Consider the following 16688-nt stretch of genomic DNA (forward strand, 5'->3'; position numbering starts at 1 on the left):
TGAAACAGACAAATCGAAAACTATGACATGTTGACACCAAACAAACAGTAGATGAGGTCAAACATCAGTGTCAACTACTCAAAACACCTGTATCAACTTATCCGACATTCTTCCATTACATACAAATACATACAACTTATTTTCAGTCATTACTTTCCACAATACAACTCTGTATTTTCCTTGGCACATCATGTGATAACCGTACCAACCTGTTCCTGTCTGGTGATCCCGAAGGCTGCACACAGTCGGTCAGCTGAGTGGCCCATGGTCTCCCCAGTGGAGAATTCTGCTACTGCTGGCAACTGTATCATATTGGAAATTTTAACTATAAATTGTATATTTACATACTTATCCTATCTCACGGTATGCACCTCTCTCTTCGTCTTCGACCCATATGTGGAAATGTGCTGTAGGCTAAGTTGAATCAAAACCCTGTACCACCTGACCTCTGCCCCCACTCCGATAGCATCACCTGTCAATCATCTCTATAAGCGTGCAGTGCGCTCACATTATCCCACGGTTGGCTGGAGGGCCGCAGATTACCCTGTGTCAACTCTACAACTGTGAGGTCACATTACACAAGGAGGCCAGGAGTAAGCACCTACTCCCGATATGCTAACTCCGAACTTGTGATGGGTTGCTTCTGATAACCCCTTGGCTTACACAGCACAAAAACTCTAGGCAGTGGGTGGTCCCGAATTAATGTGGTTTTCAGCCGCAACTTTTGACAAGCAAAAGGACGCAGTTTTGCAAGTAGACCTCGCCTCCCCACGATTTATGAAGTGACCCCAGTGAATTAAAGTTGAAGAGGTGGTCTATGCCAAAATATAATCCATACCAATAAGAAAGATAGGATTAATATCTTTCATTAAGACCGACACAAAGTTAGGAACTGCATCTTATCTGCGTTTGCGAGCTGACGACAACTGCTGCGCCAGAACCAATGGACCCAGTTGGTGAAGACCTTCCACGTCAGTGACAGACAGATCCCGGAGTTAGGGTGAGGTGAAAATGTCCAATCCAATCTCCAAACACAACCCTCCATGAATCCGTGAAGGGAACAGTTCTGTGTAGCGCCATCGTAGAGGTCAAGGCTCTTGTCTCATGAGGGTTGGCCGTAGTAGGAGGAGGAAGGTCATCGTAGGCGTAGGCACGAAGGATGGCAGATCGCATCTAGAATGCCAGTGTGGTAGGAGAGACCTCTGTAGATGAGGCAGGTGACAGAGGAATAAACAGTCTCTTGCGTAACCTACGACGGTCCTTGGAGGCAGCTAAATAGACCTGTAAAGTCCGGAGAGGACATAGGCAGAGATCCTCTGTGTCGCCAGTGCCCAGAATAGTAGACAGCGACGGAAAGGCCAATCGTCTGTCCAGGCAACTGGTTTCAGCGACGAGATCCCACCTCAAACCAGGGAGGACTTTGGCATGTCTGGTCCTCTCGAAGCGCAACCGGGTGACATCCAGTGCGTGAAGCTTCGGAGATGCGGGCAGCAGTCGCAAGAGCCAGGAGGAAGAAAGTCTTAAACGTGACATGCTCGAAATCCTTCTCCGCCAGAGGTTCGTATTCTTTGGACGTGAGATGGTTATGAACCCGGAACTTCCGGGATTGATCAGCAACTTTGTAATAACTGTGTTAAGCGCGGCAAGTTACGTAGACAAGGTAGAACTTTTCAATTCCTAGGAAGTTCTAGGACGCTGGAGGTACTCTGCGACCATCTGCGGCGATGCTGTAGTGGGAGATACAATACCCCTCGCCTTTCAGTACGCTTCAAAATTCTTCCATAGTCATCACAGAGTGACCTGGTGGAAGTTCGGTGTGCCGTGGTAATCGCCGTAGCGACTCGCTTGGAATATGCCTTTGCAGTTAGTGATTCATGTAAATGTGCCAGGCGTGAAGATCGGGAAGTGGTACTGGAATGGGTCGGCCAAGTCTTGCAGGTCTTCGAACAAACTTCTGGCTGGCCAAAATGGTGCGACCCAAAATCAGTGTCATCCGCTGCGTCGTGCGTAACTTGAGCAGTATGCGTGGAAGTAGCACCACTGGTGGAAACGCATACGCGTTCAAGTCGTCCCAGGGGATGGCTAGAGCGTTGTGTTCCTAGGCCAAAGGATCCGGTATCGGGGACACGAACATTGGAAGCTGGTGATGGAAGCAGGTAGCAAACAGATCCACTGTCGGGTTTGACATTGGAAGGCACAAAGTCTGGAACACCTGCGGATGCAGTTTCCATTCCATAGGGTATGGTCGAACCAGATGGGACAGGGAATCTGCAATGACGTACTTCACCTGAGATGTGATTGGCCTGGACCGTGAGAGAGTCCACTAAGTGGAAAAACTGTTGTGTCCATTGAAGAAGCTAAGGAGACCCCGTGGATCCCATTCGATTAATGTGCCACGCATAGTCCGATCGAATCAAAAGCTTGGTTGATTGTAACAGGTGTTGCCAATGAGTGATCGCAAGAATCACTGCCCTGAGCTCCAAAACGTTGATGTGACATGCGCAGTCTGCGGGAGACTTCCATTGTAGGTACCGTAGTGTGCGAACTAGCAAACAAGTCATGATGACAGTAGGCGCATAGACGTAACCAGATGATTCGGCGAAAGCTTGGAGCGGCAATCTGGTATGGTGTGGTATGATCTAGGTTGGTTCGACAATCTAGATCGAATAGGTTATCTGGTTCAGCAGGGTGATCTGGTTCAGCCACGTTCACGATCTAAAACGTTGAGACAATCAGGACCGGTGCATTCGTCTAAAATGTTGTACCATACAGTAATGGTGTACTGGACTGAAAAGGTGTTCCAACCAAAAAACAGTTCACTAGGTGAAAACGGAACACTGGTCTGAAGCGTTGATCCAATCCAAAGCAGCGCACTGGGCTAATGAGTTGGACCGAACGAGAGCGGTGAACTGAAGTGAAACAATGCACTGGTCTCTTCTTCCCTTTGTGAGAGCGACGAATTGGTACAAAGTGCCGGACCGAACTGAAACGACGCTCTGGCCTGCAGTGACGAACCAAACACAAGCATACTGCAGTAGATCCGCTCTGAAGCGTCGAATTGTGTGAGTACACTCGACCCAGACATAATCAGCGCACTAGAGCGTAACACCGAATGGAAGCGGTGCACTAGACGGAAAATGCCGAACTAACAGGGATTGTTGAACTTGATATCATCACTGGAGTGGGAGGGATCGCCGTAGACAAGCTCCGACTATAATATATCATTGTAGGTAAGTTAAATGCCAATCCAGAAAATTAGAGACACATTGCCAGTAGGCGCTGACAATGCCGTATCAGGTGTTCGAGAAAAGTCACTAGAACTGTCAATCGGGAATGTGACGGCGAAGTATGAAGTTCACTGCCGGAGTTGGGGGAGTCATCCTGCCCCGATACTGGACTTCGAAAGTCTGGGGACAGAAAAAACAACGTAATTCTTGCTGAGGTAGGAATCCGATGCTGCATCGAGAAATCTTCGTCTGGTGATGGTGATAAACGGCGAGCTGTTTAGTACGGACTACGGACGATCTCACTTCAAATGTTGAGATGAGGATGGAACCTCGGAAAGCTTCCGACGAGCCCTGTCTGCCACTCGTCTTGTGCCCATTCCACGATAACGGAAAATGCTTCATCATCCAAACTGTCACATTAAGAGCAATGGTGAAGCCCGTCACACCATCTGATACAATCAACCTACAGTGTGTGAGGATCAGCGGCAGGAAAACTACTTCTGTCATTGTCACAAAGATCAATTACTTCCTCATGATAAACAGTAGAGACTAGTGGCAGACAGCATAACACATGTCCACAGCAATGGGCGACAAGAAAGAGAATGACAGCTAGGGGAGGTCAGATGATCATCTGAGCGCACTGCACGCTTCTAGAGATGATTGACAGGTCATGCTATCGGAGTGGGGACAGAGGTCAGGTGGTACAAAGGCCAAGAAGTTTTGATTCAACTTAGCCTACAGCACATTTCTACATATGGGTCGAAGACGAAGAGAGAGGTGCATACCGTGAGATAGGATAAGTTTAAAAAAATTCTGAATAGGTATTCCATGCTCAGAACACATGTTATGGCAAGGATTCAGGACACAAAACATTCACTGTTGGCAACTGTAGAATACTTATAGGTTAATACTCTGTGGATATTACACATGTCTATGGATGAATTCAGGATACAAAACATCTACGTCTGGCAACTACTGATCTTGTGGTGATGGATTTACGCACCTGCCTTCACATACAGAACTTACCTCTGGTGTGAGAGCTGATGCAGACAGCACCTGCCTTCACATACAGAACTTACCTCTGGTGTGAGAGCTGATGCAGACAGCACCTGCCTTCACATACAGAACTTACCTCTGGTGTGAGAGCTGATGCAGACAGCACCTGCCTTCACATACAGAACTTACCTCTGGTGTGAGAGCTGATGCAGACAGCACCTGCCTTCACATACAAGAACTTACCTCTGGTGTGAGGCTGATGCAGACAGCACCTACCTTCACATACAGAACTTACCTCTGGTGTGAGAGTTGATGCAGACAGCACCTACCTTCACATACAGAACTTACCTCTGGTGTGAGAGCTGATGCAGACAGCACCTGCCTTCACATACAGAACTTACCTCTGGTGTGAGAGCTGATGCAGACAGCATCTGGCTGATAATCTGCAGCCGGGCCGGCAAAGTCTTGGCCTTGTTTATAGACAACATCAGCTTGCGCATCTTGCGGCTGTGGCGTATGGGAACATCCGACATGAACTCCACCCCACCTGCAACGACCGAGTCACACCCACCAGATGCGATCATCCCGATCCCAGTAGTGATGGCCTGGTTGGAGGAGATGCAGGCCTGGGTGACGGTGTGGGCAGGGATCCTGTTAGAGAAACCAGCACCAAGAGCTGCCTGCAGGAACACAAGACATCGTAACATTCCAAGGTTAACACAAGACATCGTAACATTCCAAGGTTAACACAAGACCCCATAACATTCCAAGGTTAACACAAGACCCCATAACATTCCCAGGTTAACACAAGACCCCATAACATTCCAAGGTTAACACAAGGCACCATAACATTCCCAGGTTAACACAAGACCCCATAACATTCCAAGGTTAACACAAGACACCATAACATTCCAAGGTTAACACAAGACACCACAACATTCCCAGGTTAACACAAGACTCCATAACATTCCCAGGTTAACACAAGGCACCATAACATTCCAAGGTTAACACAAGACACCATAACATTCCAAGGTTAACACAAGACACCAACATTCCAAGGTTAACACAAGACACCATAACATTCCCAGGATAACACAAGACCCCATAACATTCCCAGGTTAACACAAGACCCCATAACATTCCAAGGTTAACACAAGACCCCATAACATTCCAAGGTTAACACAGGGTACAATAACATTCCAAGGTTAACACAGGGTACAATAACATTCCAAGGTTAACACAGGGTACAATAACATTCCCAGGTTAACACAAGACACCATAACATTCCAAGGTTAACACAAGACATCATAACATTCCAAGGTTAACACAAGACATCATAACATTCCAAGGTTAACACAAGACATCATAACATTCCAAGGTTAACACAAGACATCATAACATTCCAAGGTTAACACAAGACATCATAACATTCCAAGGTTAACACAAGACATCATAACATTCCAAGGTTAACACAAGACCACATCATAATATTTCAAGGTTAACTGGAAGACAACATCACAACATTCGAACATTAACACGAGACAACTTTATTACATTCCAAGCTTAACATGTTGTGCATAAGATAAATTTAACCTGAAGCATGCATAATACAGCTGAAACAATACCTACCTCACGTGCAATGTTACTGGTCTTCACCTCTTGGATCACAGTTCCGTACACAATGTAGTCAACCATGTCTGAAGACAAACATTCAGATGTTGTTAGTTTACTCCAGTCAAAGGTAAAGTAAAATGTCAACCTGAATGCATACTGGAGAAGTACAAAATGTCTACCTGAATGCATATTGGAGAAGTACAAAATGTCTACCTGAATGCATACTGGAGAAGTACAAAATGTCTTCCTGAATGCATACTGGAGAAGTACAAAATGTCTACCTGAATGCATACTGGAGAAGTACAAAATGTCTTCCTGAATGCATACTGGAGAAGTACAAAATGTCAACCTGAATGCATACTGGAGAAGTACAATATGTCAACCTGAATGCATACTGGAGAAGTACAAAATGTCTACCTGAATGCATACTGGAGAAGTACAAAATGTCAATCTGAATGCATACTGGAGAAGTACAAAATGTCAATCTGAATGCATACTGGAGAAGTACAATATGTCTACCTGAATGCATACTGGAGAAGTACAAAATGTCTACCTGAATGCATACTGGAGAAGTACAAAATGTCAACCTGAATGCATACTGGAGAAGTACAAAATGTCTACCTGAATGCATACTGGAGAAGTACAAAATGTCTACCTGAATGCATACTGGAGAAGTACAAAATGTCAACCTGAATGCATACTGGAGAAGTACAAAATGTCTACCTGAATGCATATTGGAGAAGTACACAATGTCAATCCGAATGCATTCTGGAGAAGTACAAAATGTCTACCTGAATGCATACTGGAGAAGTACAAAATGTCAACCTGAATGCATTCTGGAGAAGTACAATATGTCTACCTGAATGCATACTGGAGAAGTACAAAATGTCTACCTGAATGCATACTGGAGAAGTACAAAATGTTTACCTGAATGCATACTGGAGAAGTACAAAATGTCTTCCTGAATGCATACTGGAGAAGTACAAAATGTCAACCTGAATGCATACTGGAGAAGTACAAAATGTCTACCTGAATGCATATTGGAGAAGTACACAATGTCAATCCGAATGCATTCTGGAGAAGTACAATATGTTACGTGAATGCATACTGGAGAAGTACAAAATGTCAACCTGAATGCATACTGGAGAAGTACAATATGTCTACCTGAATGCATACTGGAGAAGTACAAAATGTCAATCTGAATGCATACTGGAGAAGTACAATATGTCTACCTGAATGCATACTGGAGAAGTACAAAATGTCAATCTGAATGCATACTGGAGAAGTACAATATGTCTACCTGAATGCATACTGGAGAAGTACAATATGTCTACCTGAATGCATACTGGAGAAGTACAAAATGTCAATCTGAATGCATACTGGAGAAGTACAATATGTCTACCTGAATGCATACTGGAGAAGTACAATATGTCTACCTGAATGCATGCTGGAGAAGTACAAAATATCAATCTGAATGCATACTGGAGAAGTACAAAATGTCTACCTGAATGCATACTGGAGAAGTACAAAATGTCGCAAGCGTCCTCATACTTTAACTATAATAGTTCAGGGCGAAAGTGTGCTTGATTACACTATACATGGTGGTAGAGCGAACTGTATTTCTTTTCTAGACGCCAAGTTTAATACTTTCTAAGGATAATTACGATTAATTTAAGGCAGAAAACAAACGAAGGTGTCGGTGACCTAAATTAAGAATCCTCGCGCAGGGCTAACTGGCGCGCTGTTCTATTGATGTGTCTGCCCCCCTACGTTAAGACGAACGTTACCAGAAAAAAACAAATGATAACAGTTTGATGACGGTTTACGTTCGGTTTAAATATCTTCTCTGAATTATTTTAATTACATCTGTCATTAACATAAACCATATGGGGCAATATGAACGTTGCATTTCTACTACCAACGTAACTTTAGATCAGTACATCCAGATGAAGCTGAGTAGTCAAGCGACATTCCACGATTGCATTGTTGGAATGTAAACATTGCGAACGTTACCGTGTTGCTGAAAACTTGTGAGTCAAATTGACACATTTTAACCATCGTAAAACATAAACGTAATGTTTCCACCAGTGATGTTAGCTGCGTGAAGCAACTGCAAACCATGAAACGGGATGCAACAGAGTAGTTTACTGTAGGAGGCCGTATGAGGCGATGACAACGGACAAGCATCGTCACGTCGCTTACATTGTGACGTAATGTAAAATGGTTCGATTACAAGGGGGCACACTAGAATGGCGCAGTGACGGGATAACGTCATTCAATTGTTACGTCATCAAAAAACTATACCTTTATTGTCTGATAATGGTTTCTTTTTCGACTGTTCTAACCGCTAGGCATCTTAGAATACCCTATAGTTATTGGGGTCAGTTAGGCTACCAGACATATGGAGAGGACATATAACATCCTTTCCCCAGGCTAGTGGAAATGACTTGTTAGTAAACATTTTATTGAATAGCTTTGTCAGCAATGGGGTTATATAACCACACACACACACACTCTCTCTCTCTCTCTCACACACACACACACACTGGATGCACACACAAGGACAATGTAATGTCACCCTGTATGCACACACAAGGACAATGTAATGTCATCCTGTATGCACACACAAGGACAATGTAATGTCATCCTGTATGCACACACAAGGACAATGTAATGTCAACCTGTATGCACACTCAAGGACAATGTAATGTCAACCTGAAAGCACACACAAGGACAATGTAATGTCAACCTGGATGCACACACAAGGACATTGTAATGTCATCCTGTATGCACACTCAAGGACAATGTAATGTCACCCTGTATGCACACACAAGGACAATGTAATGTCAACCTGTATGCACACACAAGGTCAATGTAACGTCAACCTGTATGCACACACAAGGACAATGTAACGTCAACCTGTGTGCACACTCAAGGACAATGTAACGTCAACCTGTATGCACACTCAAGGACAATGTAATGTCAACCTGTATGCACACACAAGGACAATGTAATGTCACCCTGTATGCACACACAAGGACAATGTAACGTCAACCTGTGTGCACACTCAAGGACAATGTAACGTCAACCTGTATGCACACACAAGGACATTGTAACGTCATCCTGTATGCACACACAAGGACATTGTAATGTCATCCTGTATGCACACACAAGGACATTGTAATGTCATCCTGTATGCACACTCAAGGACAATGTAATGTCACCCTGTATGCACACACAAGGACATTGTAATGTCATCCTGTATGCACACTCAAGGACAATGTAATGTCACCCTGTATGCACACACAAGGACAATGTAACGTCAACCTGTGTGCACACTCAAGGACAATGTAACGTCAACCTGTATGCACACACAAGGACATTGTAATGTCATCCTGTATGCACACTCAAGGACAATGTAATGTCACCCTGTATGCACACACAAGGACATTGTAATGTCATCCTGTATGCACACTCAAGGACAATGTAATGTCATCCTGTATGCACACTCAAGGACAATGTAACGTCAACCTGTATGCACACACAAGGACAATGTAATGTCAACCTGTATGCACACACAAGGACAATGTAACGTCAACCTGTATGCACACTCAAGGACAATGTAATGTCAACCTGTATGCACACACAAGGACAATGTAACGTCAACCTGTATGCACACACAAGGACAATGTAATGTCAACCTGTATGCACACACAACGACAATGTAATGTCACCCTGTATGCACACACAAGGACAATGTAACGTCAACCTGTGTGCACACACAAGGACAATGTAATGTCAACCTGTATGCACACACAAGGACAATGTACCGTATATTACCGTCTATAAGCCAACCCCATAGATAAGCCGACCCCCAAACTTGACCCTTAAAATCAGTGTCAAAATGGTATGTTTCGTACATAAGCCGATCCCCCGCGACGGGGTACTAATCCTGGCAAACACAGATCACAGACAACTGGCAGTTACCAATAATTATAACTTTGGTCCACATTATTCAAAGAATTCACAATCATATTACGTCTACTCATGCATCGAAATGAAGTGTAGTTGTCAGAAAATGGATAATATATTTTGTTTCGCTAAATATCATACTTATTCTAGCTGGACGATGTTAACATGTCAAAAAACTGGTTTGCTTATTTTACCCCATTCCATGTGCGTACAACTTCCGCTTACCACGTTCGTGAGGATATGTTTTTCACTCCAACCGCCATAGCCAATTTCACATCATATTATCAACAATCACGAACTGATTACTGCCTCGTTTTCCATTGACTGCAAGTTTACAGTAACATCGGTAAAAATGTGTGAATTTAAATGGCTTGCTGATTTTACCCCATTCCATGTGCGTACAACTTTCGCCTACCACGTTTATGAGGGTCCGTATATCCTTAATGTTGATTATGTATATTTTACATTTATAGAGCAAAAACTGTTATTAAAATTACCCAATGCTAGGATATATTTCTGTGGGTTAAATAACAGTGTTCTGTATTATATTTTACTGATGATTGCGTCAGAATTCATCCCGTTATATTATTGTGCATGTTTGAACTTGATCGCTTGGAAATGTGTGCACAGCTGATTGCTATTTCCGGCTCAAATACACACGGTAATCTTAATCCCTGCAAATAATACAATGCCCAGCAAAAACAACTTAGGACTTAAAAGGTAAATAATCTTGTCTAGTGATGTTTAATTGCAAATTTGACGTCTTCACTGACAAAGTTGTCTTCTGTTGTTTGTTCAGGCTGAGTGAGTGGTACGATGTTGTTTTCTTACCCCTGGAAAAAAGTTTGACGAAAGGGTAACTCATAGATTGGCCGACCCCCTTCTACAGACTGCTTTTTTTATCCTCAAAATCCGGCTTATAGACGGTAATATACTGTAATGTCAACCTGTATAAACTGTCAACTGTAAGTGGGCAAAACTCTTATGGTGGCCTGTTGGATTTACTAGGAAGGTGTTGGATTTACTAGGAAGGTGTTGGATTTACTAGGAAGGTGTTGGATTTTACTAGGAAGGTGTTGGATTTACTAGGACTAGGAAGGTGTTGGATTTACTATTTACTAGGAAGGTGTTAGATTTACTAGGAAGGTGTTGGATTTACTAGGAAGGTGTCGGACTTGTAGCAAATAATACATTAACAACACTTGTGAGAGAACTGAAAATGGCATTGTGTATTTCACTGAATGTCCCAGTTCTATGCTTTCCTTTCCTGATAAGTCAAGAACTAATTTACCAAATCACAAAGTGACACAAATACTGACTCATCATACCTTTGCTGATGCCTGTCTTTCTCAGCAAACCCCTAGAAAAATGAACAGAACTTGACAGACATGCTTGACAAACATTCAATCAATACTTCCTGCACAGGTATCAGGAACATTTAAATGTCAGAATCACCAGTGTACAGGTCTTTCAATGGCACCTTGAACTGATACACATAAAAGTGGAATTCCTGGATGTCAACTTCTGTAATCTGAGTCAAAATATATTCCAAAATGTTGTGTTGATCATGTTACAAAATTCGACATCCTTAGAATTTCTACCCTCATACAAAAGTAAACATAAATATGATCTCAGACTTAAGTAGGCATCAGGTCAAACTCATATTGGGAAACAGATGTAGATCTTTCTTTAATGGTTACACCTGAAGTCAGTGGCGTATGGACATACAATTAAAGATAAAGCAGATCAAGAAACTATACTAACGGAAAAAAGTAACCGTGCATATAATAAATGTTATTTGAAAAGTTATAAAACAACCCTAAATAGACATGAAGCAAAGCACTTAATGAAATTTGATGTCATGTGTCACACATGGCATGCTTGGGATTAAATGGAGCGACGTAAACGTCATGCCTAGAATTAACCATTGACGTTTGCTGAATTGTGGAACAACATTCCTCAAGCTTTCTTCAATCGCTTAGTGTCATGTATGTATCATCGTTGTCAAGCCTGCATCAACGCCAATGGTGGACATGCACGATACTGAATTTGTGAACTGACTTTTGACACCACACCTCTTCAAGGGTTTGTCATGATGCCTAGTTTCAAATCAAACAGATTTCAATATAATCCTGTCAACAGTTAAACAGTGATTAAGGAAAACACCACAAATCATGTTACCATCTTTTAGCATTACATAAGGGCATAACATGAACTAATGCACAGTTACTTTATTCCAGTAGTATATATTGCAGAGTGGATCCCGTGGACAGGGATGAGAATAGAAGGTACTGACTGGAGTGCTGTGCGAGCAAGGTCGTGTGGCATAAGGTTCTTGTAGGACGTCCCAGACTGTAGGAATGGAGTCCTCACGACGTCCACCAGCACAATGTTGGGGATGCCTGGTCTAGCCAGCGTCTTCTTGCTGGCACCTGTGCAAACAATAAAGTCAGCAATAACCCTGTGAGTGAACTGTAGGAAAACAAATGGTTGATAACAAGAGCAACAATCCACACAGTAGCAGAGACATGGTAGGGGATGGGTAGTGACATCCATTCACAGTAGGAGAGACATGGTAGGGGATGGGTAGTGAAATCCATTCCAGGGTGTTTAGCAATCCTGGTGAACACCATGTCTACAAGTACAAAATATCCCACCAGAGAGTTCAGGGAAACAAACAAGTGCAAACAACTGGTGACAAATTATCACTTTGTATGTAGATTTAAGTGTTTAATGTCTCACTCAGCAATGTCTAGCTATACTAGCTAATAATTGAGTCTGGACCAGACAGTGTCCACATCATAAGCATCATCTACACAGATGGGATATGATGAAATGTGTCAACCAAGTCTGCAAGCCTTGTCACCCGATCCCACTAATTGCCTCTTATGACAAGCATTGGTTTGCTGAAGACCAGTTCTAACCAGATCTTTACGGGTACAAATTAAGTACAGATAAAAGGGTGTCAGCCCGATACCTTGTAAATCTCAAATTATAGAAATATGAAAATGCAATAAAAAGACTGTATAAATCTGTTAGGTTGGGACCGATCGTGCGAAACTTATACAAACCTGTATAGGTTATGAATTCTTTGAAGAAAGTCCTCCTTGGGGTACATATAAGCATAAGACAGACTCCCAAAGACAATTAAGCTGGGAGTAGTATTCTGTCTGACAAAGTGATCCAATCGAAGTAACAATCTACAACCGCACGGAAATAAAAAATTACACTTACCTAGTCACCTGACCGCCGATGTCAATCAAGGCAGGGGCACGTGGCTAGGGTGAGGACCCGGATTGTCAAAGCCTATATGCTGATTGGCTTATCGGTGTCACACCACAAGTGACAAACCCCACCCCCAAACCCAAGGGTTGGACGTGTGTAAAAACAGGGAACTCGCCAAAACAAACTACTGTCCATAGCACACAGCTAGCCAAGCATGGGAAAATGGAGAGTAAAAGCAGGGAGACTCTATAAAGGGGAGTGGTCACTCCTCGGAAAGTTCCTAAGCTATGCCTCGGCTCATCACGTGACCAGTGCAGCCAATATGGCGGCAGCGTAGTTTTTAAGATTGAGCCCGGTTTATTTTCAACAGCTGATTACATACGCTGAGTGTTGTGACAACTGAAAACCTACATGTAGAAGATAAGTTACCTATTCTGTCACTTCATTTTAAGTCAAATACTTGTTATTAGTGTCAGTATAAGTACAGTAGCTCTGTCGTAAAGTTTCAAGTGGGCATGTTGTAGCTCACTGGCTTCAATTCTCAGTACACAGCGAAGAAAGACTAAATTATATCGCTAAAAACTTCTTTCACATATTCGTTTAATTTTTAGAAGGGAAATATACCTTCAGTTAAAAGGTGTTTGCAAGTAATAGTGATATTTTTATAACTAAAAAAATTTGTTAGGCTGTATTTGAGGTGTGTGAAAAATATGACATATCGCCGATCTGCCATTGAAATACTACAGGGCGTTGTTTGAGTGTTTCTAGTTAGTGTTCAAAAACACCTTTCACATACACCTTCAATTTTTATGAGGGGAATATACCATCAGGTGAAAGGTGTTTGCAAGTAATAGTAATAGTTTTATAATTTAAAAAAAAATTGTTAGTGTGTATTTGAGGTGTGAAAAATATGACATATCGCCGATCTGCCATTGAAATACTACAGGGCGTTGTTTGAGTGTTTCTAGTTAGTGTTCAAAAACATCTTTCACATACACCTTCAATTTTTATGAGGGGAATATACCATCAGGTGAAAGGTGTTTGCAAGTAATAGTAATAGTTTTATAATTTAAAAAAAATTGTTAGTGTGTATTTGAGGTGTGAAAAATATGACATATCGCCCGATCTGCCATTGAAATACTACAGAAGTTGTTTGAGTGTTTCTAGTTAGTGTTCAAAAACATCTTTCACATACACCTTCAATTTTTATGAGGAATATACCATCAGGTGAAAGGTGTTTGCAAGTAATAGTAATAGTTTAATAATTTAAAAAAATTTAGTGTGTATTTGAGGTGTGTGAAAAAATATGACATATCGCCGATCTGCCATTGAAATACTACAGGCGTTGTTTGAGTGTTTCTAGTTAGTGTTCTAAAACATCTTTCACATACACCTTCAATTTTATGAGGGAATAAACCATCAGGTGAAAGGTGTTTGCAAGTAATAGTAATAGTTTTATAATTTAAAAAAATTGTTAGTGTGTATTTGAGGTGTGTAAAAATATGACATATCGCCGATCTGCCATTGAAATACTACAGAGTTGTTTGAGTGTTTCTAGTTAGTGTTCAAAAACATCTTTCAGATACACCTTCAATTTTTATGAGAATATATACCATCAGGTGAAAGATTTTTTGCAAGTATTAGTGATAGTTTTAATTATTTTTTGTTAGTGTGTATTTGAGGTGTGTGAAAATATGACATATCACCCGATCTGTTCTCATCATGCCATTGGTGCTTGTGATGCTTGAGTGTTATGGTTCTAAAACTTCTTTCTTTCTTGTTGATCTTAGTATTTGACAAAACTGGAAAGGTGTTTGCAAGGCTTTGTGATAGTTCTAAACTTTCTGTTCTTGAGGGGTCTGTGACAGTGTCAGTTAACATTCTGTCAATGCCCATGTCATTCCACACATGCAAAAAGATATCTGAATTAGTTACTAAACAATGTCTCAAAGTAATTTTTTTTTAAAAAGGACAGCTGATGTTAACATGTGTTCTACCGATAGTTTTGCGTTCTTTAACATGTTTGGGGAGGGATGGCCGGAGTGTATCATTTATTCTTTCATTCATTCACATGTTCTTTTTCTTTTGTTCTTTTTCTTAATTTCTTTCATTCATTCACATAAAATTCTTGCTCTTAATTCATTCATTCATTCATTGTAAAATTCCGACCTATACAATACACTGGCTGAAGTACTGTTAAACGCATAGCCGAAGTTGCGCTGGGACCGAACCAAGTCACTGTGTGCGTTGGAGCATGACAACGCACACGTTAATTAGTACAAATGGTAAAGAAAGCAAGCGAGTGACCTATCCCTGTTGTAGAGTATCCCTGGTAAAAGTAAGGCACCGATATACCAAAGTAGAGCGGGAATAAAAACCATCACCAGATACCGTCACCGATAACAAGGGGCAAGGAATAAAACCCGACACCAAGTGTAAAACAGAGTACATTATCTAGAAAGCTCAATCGGCTTGAGAGGTGCTACTCTGTCCACTGCGGAGAACCGTCTGGCTAAACCGAGCACGCTCACGTGAGTGTTTGTCTAACTGGTAATGGCGGATGAACGTACTCAGTCGCCTCCATATAGCCGTGGAGCAGATCTCCTCAATGGGCAGAGCGGCAGCATACCCCTTGGAGGTAGCTACTGCTCGAACCGATTGAGCCTTCAACCCCTCGGGGGGAGATAGGCCTTTATGTATGTAAGCCATATAAATTGCTGACACAATCCATCTCGATAAGGTTTGTGTAGTAGCCGGATGACCAGCCTTGCCTCCGACGAGAGACACAGTTCTCTTCATATACACTTTAAGTGTCTTGCGTACGTTCTAACACGTGCACTCGGCGTTTCGTGTCACTAGATGAAGCAGGAAGCGTAAAGGCAAGAAGATCGATAGGCGCCGTTACATGAAATGTGCTAGGCGGTGGGACTCACTTAATCCTTATGAAGACTGGTACTTTCCCTATCCTTATGAAAAGCATGGTATGTCACCGATCTGTGACATAGATGTGTATGTCACCAAAATGCTGTTTCCACAAGCTGGAGAGACAAATCGGACAGATCGTAAAAGAGGGGACTGGACATCCAATCTAAAACGATGGACAAGTTCCATGGGGGCTCGTCCGTCGGCCGCACTCTGTCCACGCCTGCTAAGAAACGCTGTACCAGGGGGTGTTGCCCTAAGAGAGCACCCTCGGCAGGAATGTGGAAGGCTGAGATAGCCGTGGAGTAGCCTCGGATAGTAGACGCGGCTAGGCCGGCCTCTAACCAAGACTGTAGAAACTCCAACACCTCGACTACAGTCGAAGAAAAGGGATCAAAGATTCCTGTTTCCACACCAGCGCGCAGAACAGGCCCATCTATCCTCATACTGTACGTGAGTCGAATCCCTCCGCGAAGCCAGATGTGTGTCTGCAACTGGTGCAGGAAATCCGCTTGCTTGGAGGCGATTCCGGACAGAGGCCAAACCGCATTGGTAATAGTACAGGTGGCTGTGCGAGCGACCCAAGTATTACCGGAAACCAGCACTGAGACGACCACAGAGGTGCAAGTAGTCGCGCTGGCTGGGTGGCTAGCTGCGATAGGACCCTGGAGATAAGTTGTATCAGTAGGAAAGCCCACAGAACCCTGTCCATCCAATCGAGCTGGAAGGCAT

The 16688-nt window shown here is 42.6% G+C and overlaps 1 protein-coding gene across 1 annotated transcript in view; it reads right to left on the reverse strand.

The window, feature by feature from the left end:
- The window catches only part of LOC124279912 (trifunctional enzyme subunit beta, mitochondrial-like), a 33193-nt gene that overhangs the window by 15000 nt on the left and 1505 nt on the right, over nucleotides 1-16688 (reverse strand). Inside the window, exons 3-7 of the mRNA XM_046715793.1 lie at nucleotides 12106-12241; nucleotides 11138-11169; nucleotides 5853-5920; nucleotides 4625-4903; nucleotides 210-302 (exon numbers count right to left, since the gene is read on the reverse strand). Of these exons, the coding sequence (XP_046571749.1) occupies nucleotides 210-302; nucleotides 4625-4903; nucleotides 5853-5920; nucleotides 11138-11169; nucleotides 12106-12241 (608 nt within the window). The remainder of the gene's footprint in view (nucleotides 1-209; nucleotides 303-4624; nucleotides 4904-5852; nucleotides 5921-11137; nucleotides 11170-12105; nucleotides 12242-16688) is intronic.

The sequence above is a fragment of the Haliotis rubra genome, unplaced genomic scaffold (assembly GCF_003918875.1).
Source record: "Haliotis rubra isolate DU_JTF1 unplaced genomic scaffold, ASM391887v1 Scf258, whole genome shotgun sequence".
Lineage (NCBI taxonomy): Eukaryota > Metazoa > Mollusca > Gastropoda > Lepetellida > Haliotidae > Haliotis > Haliotis rubra.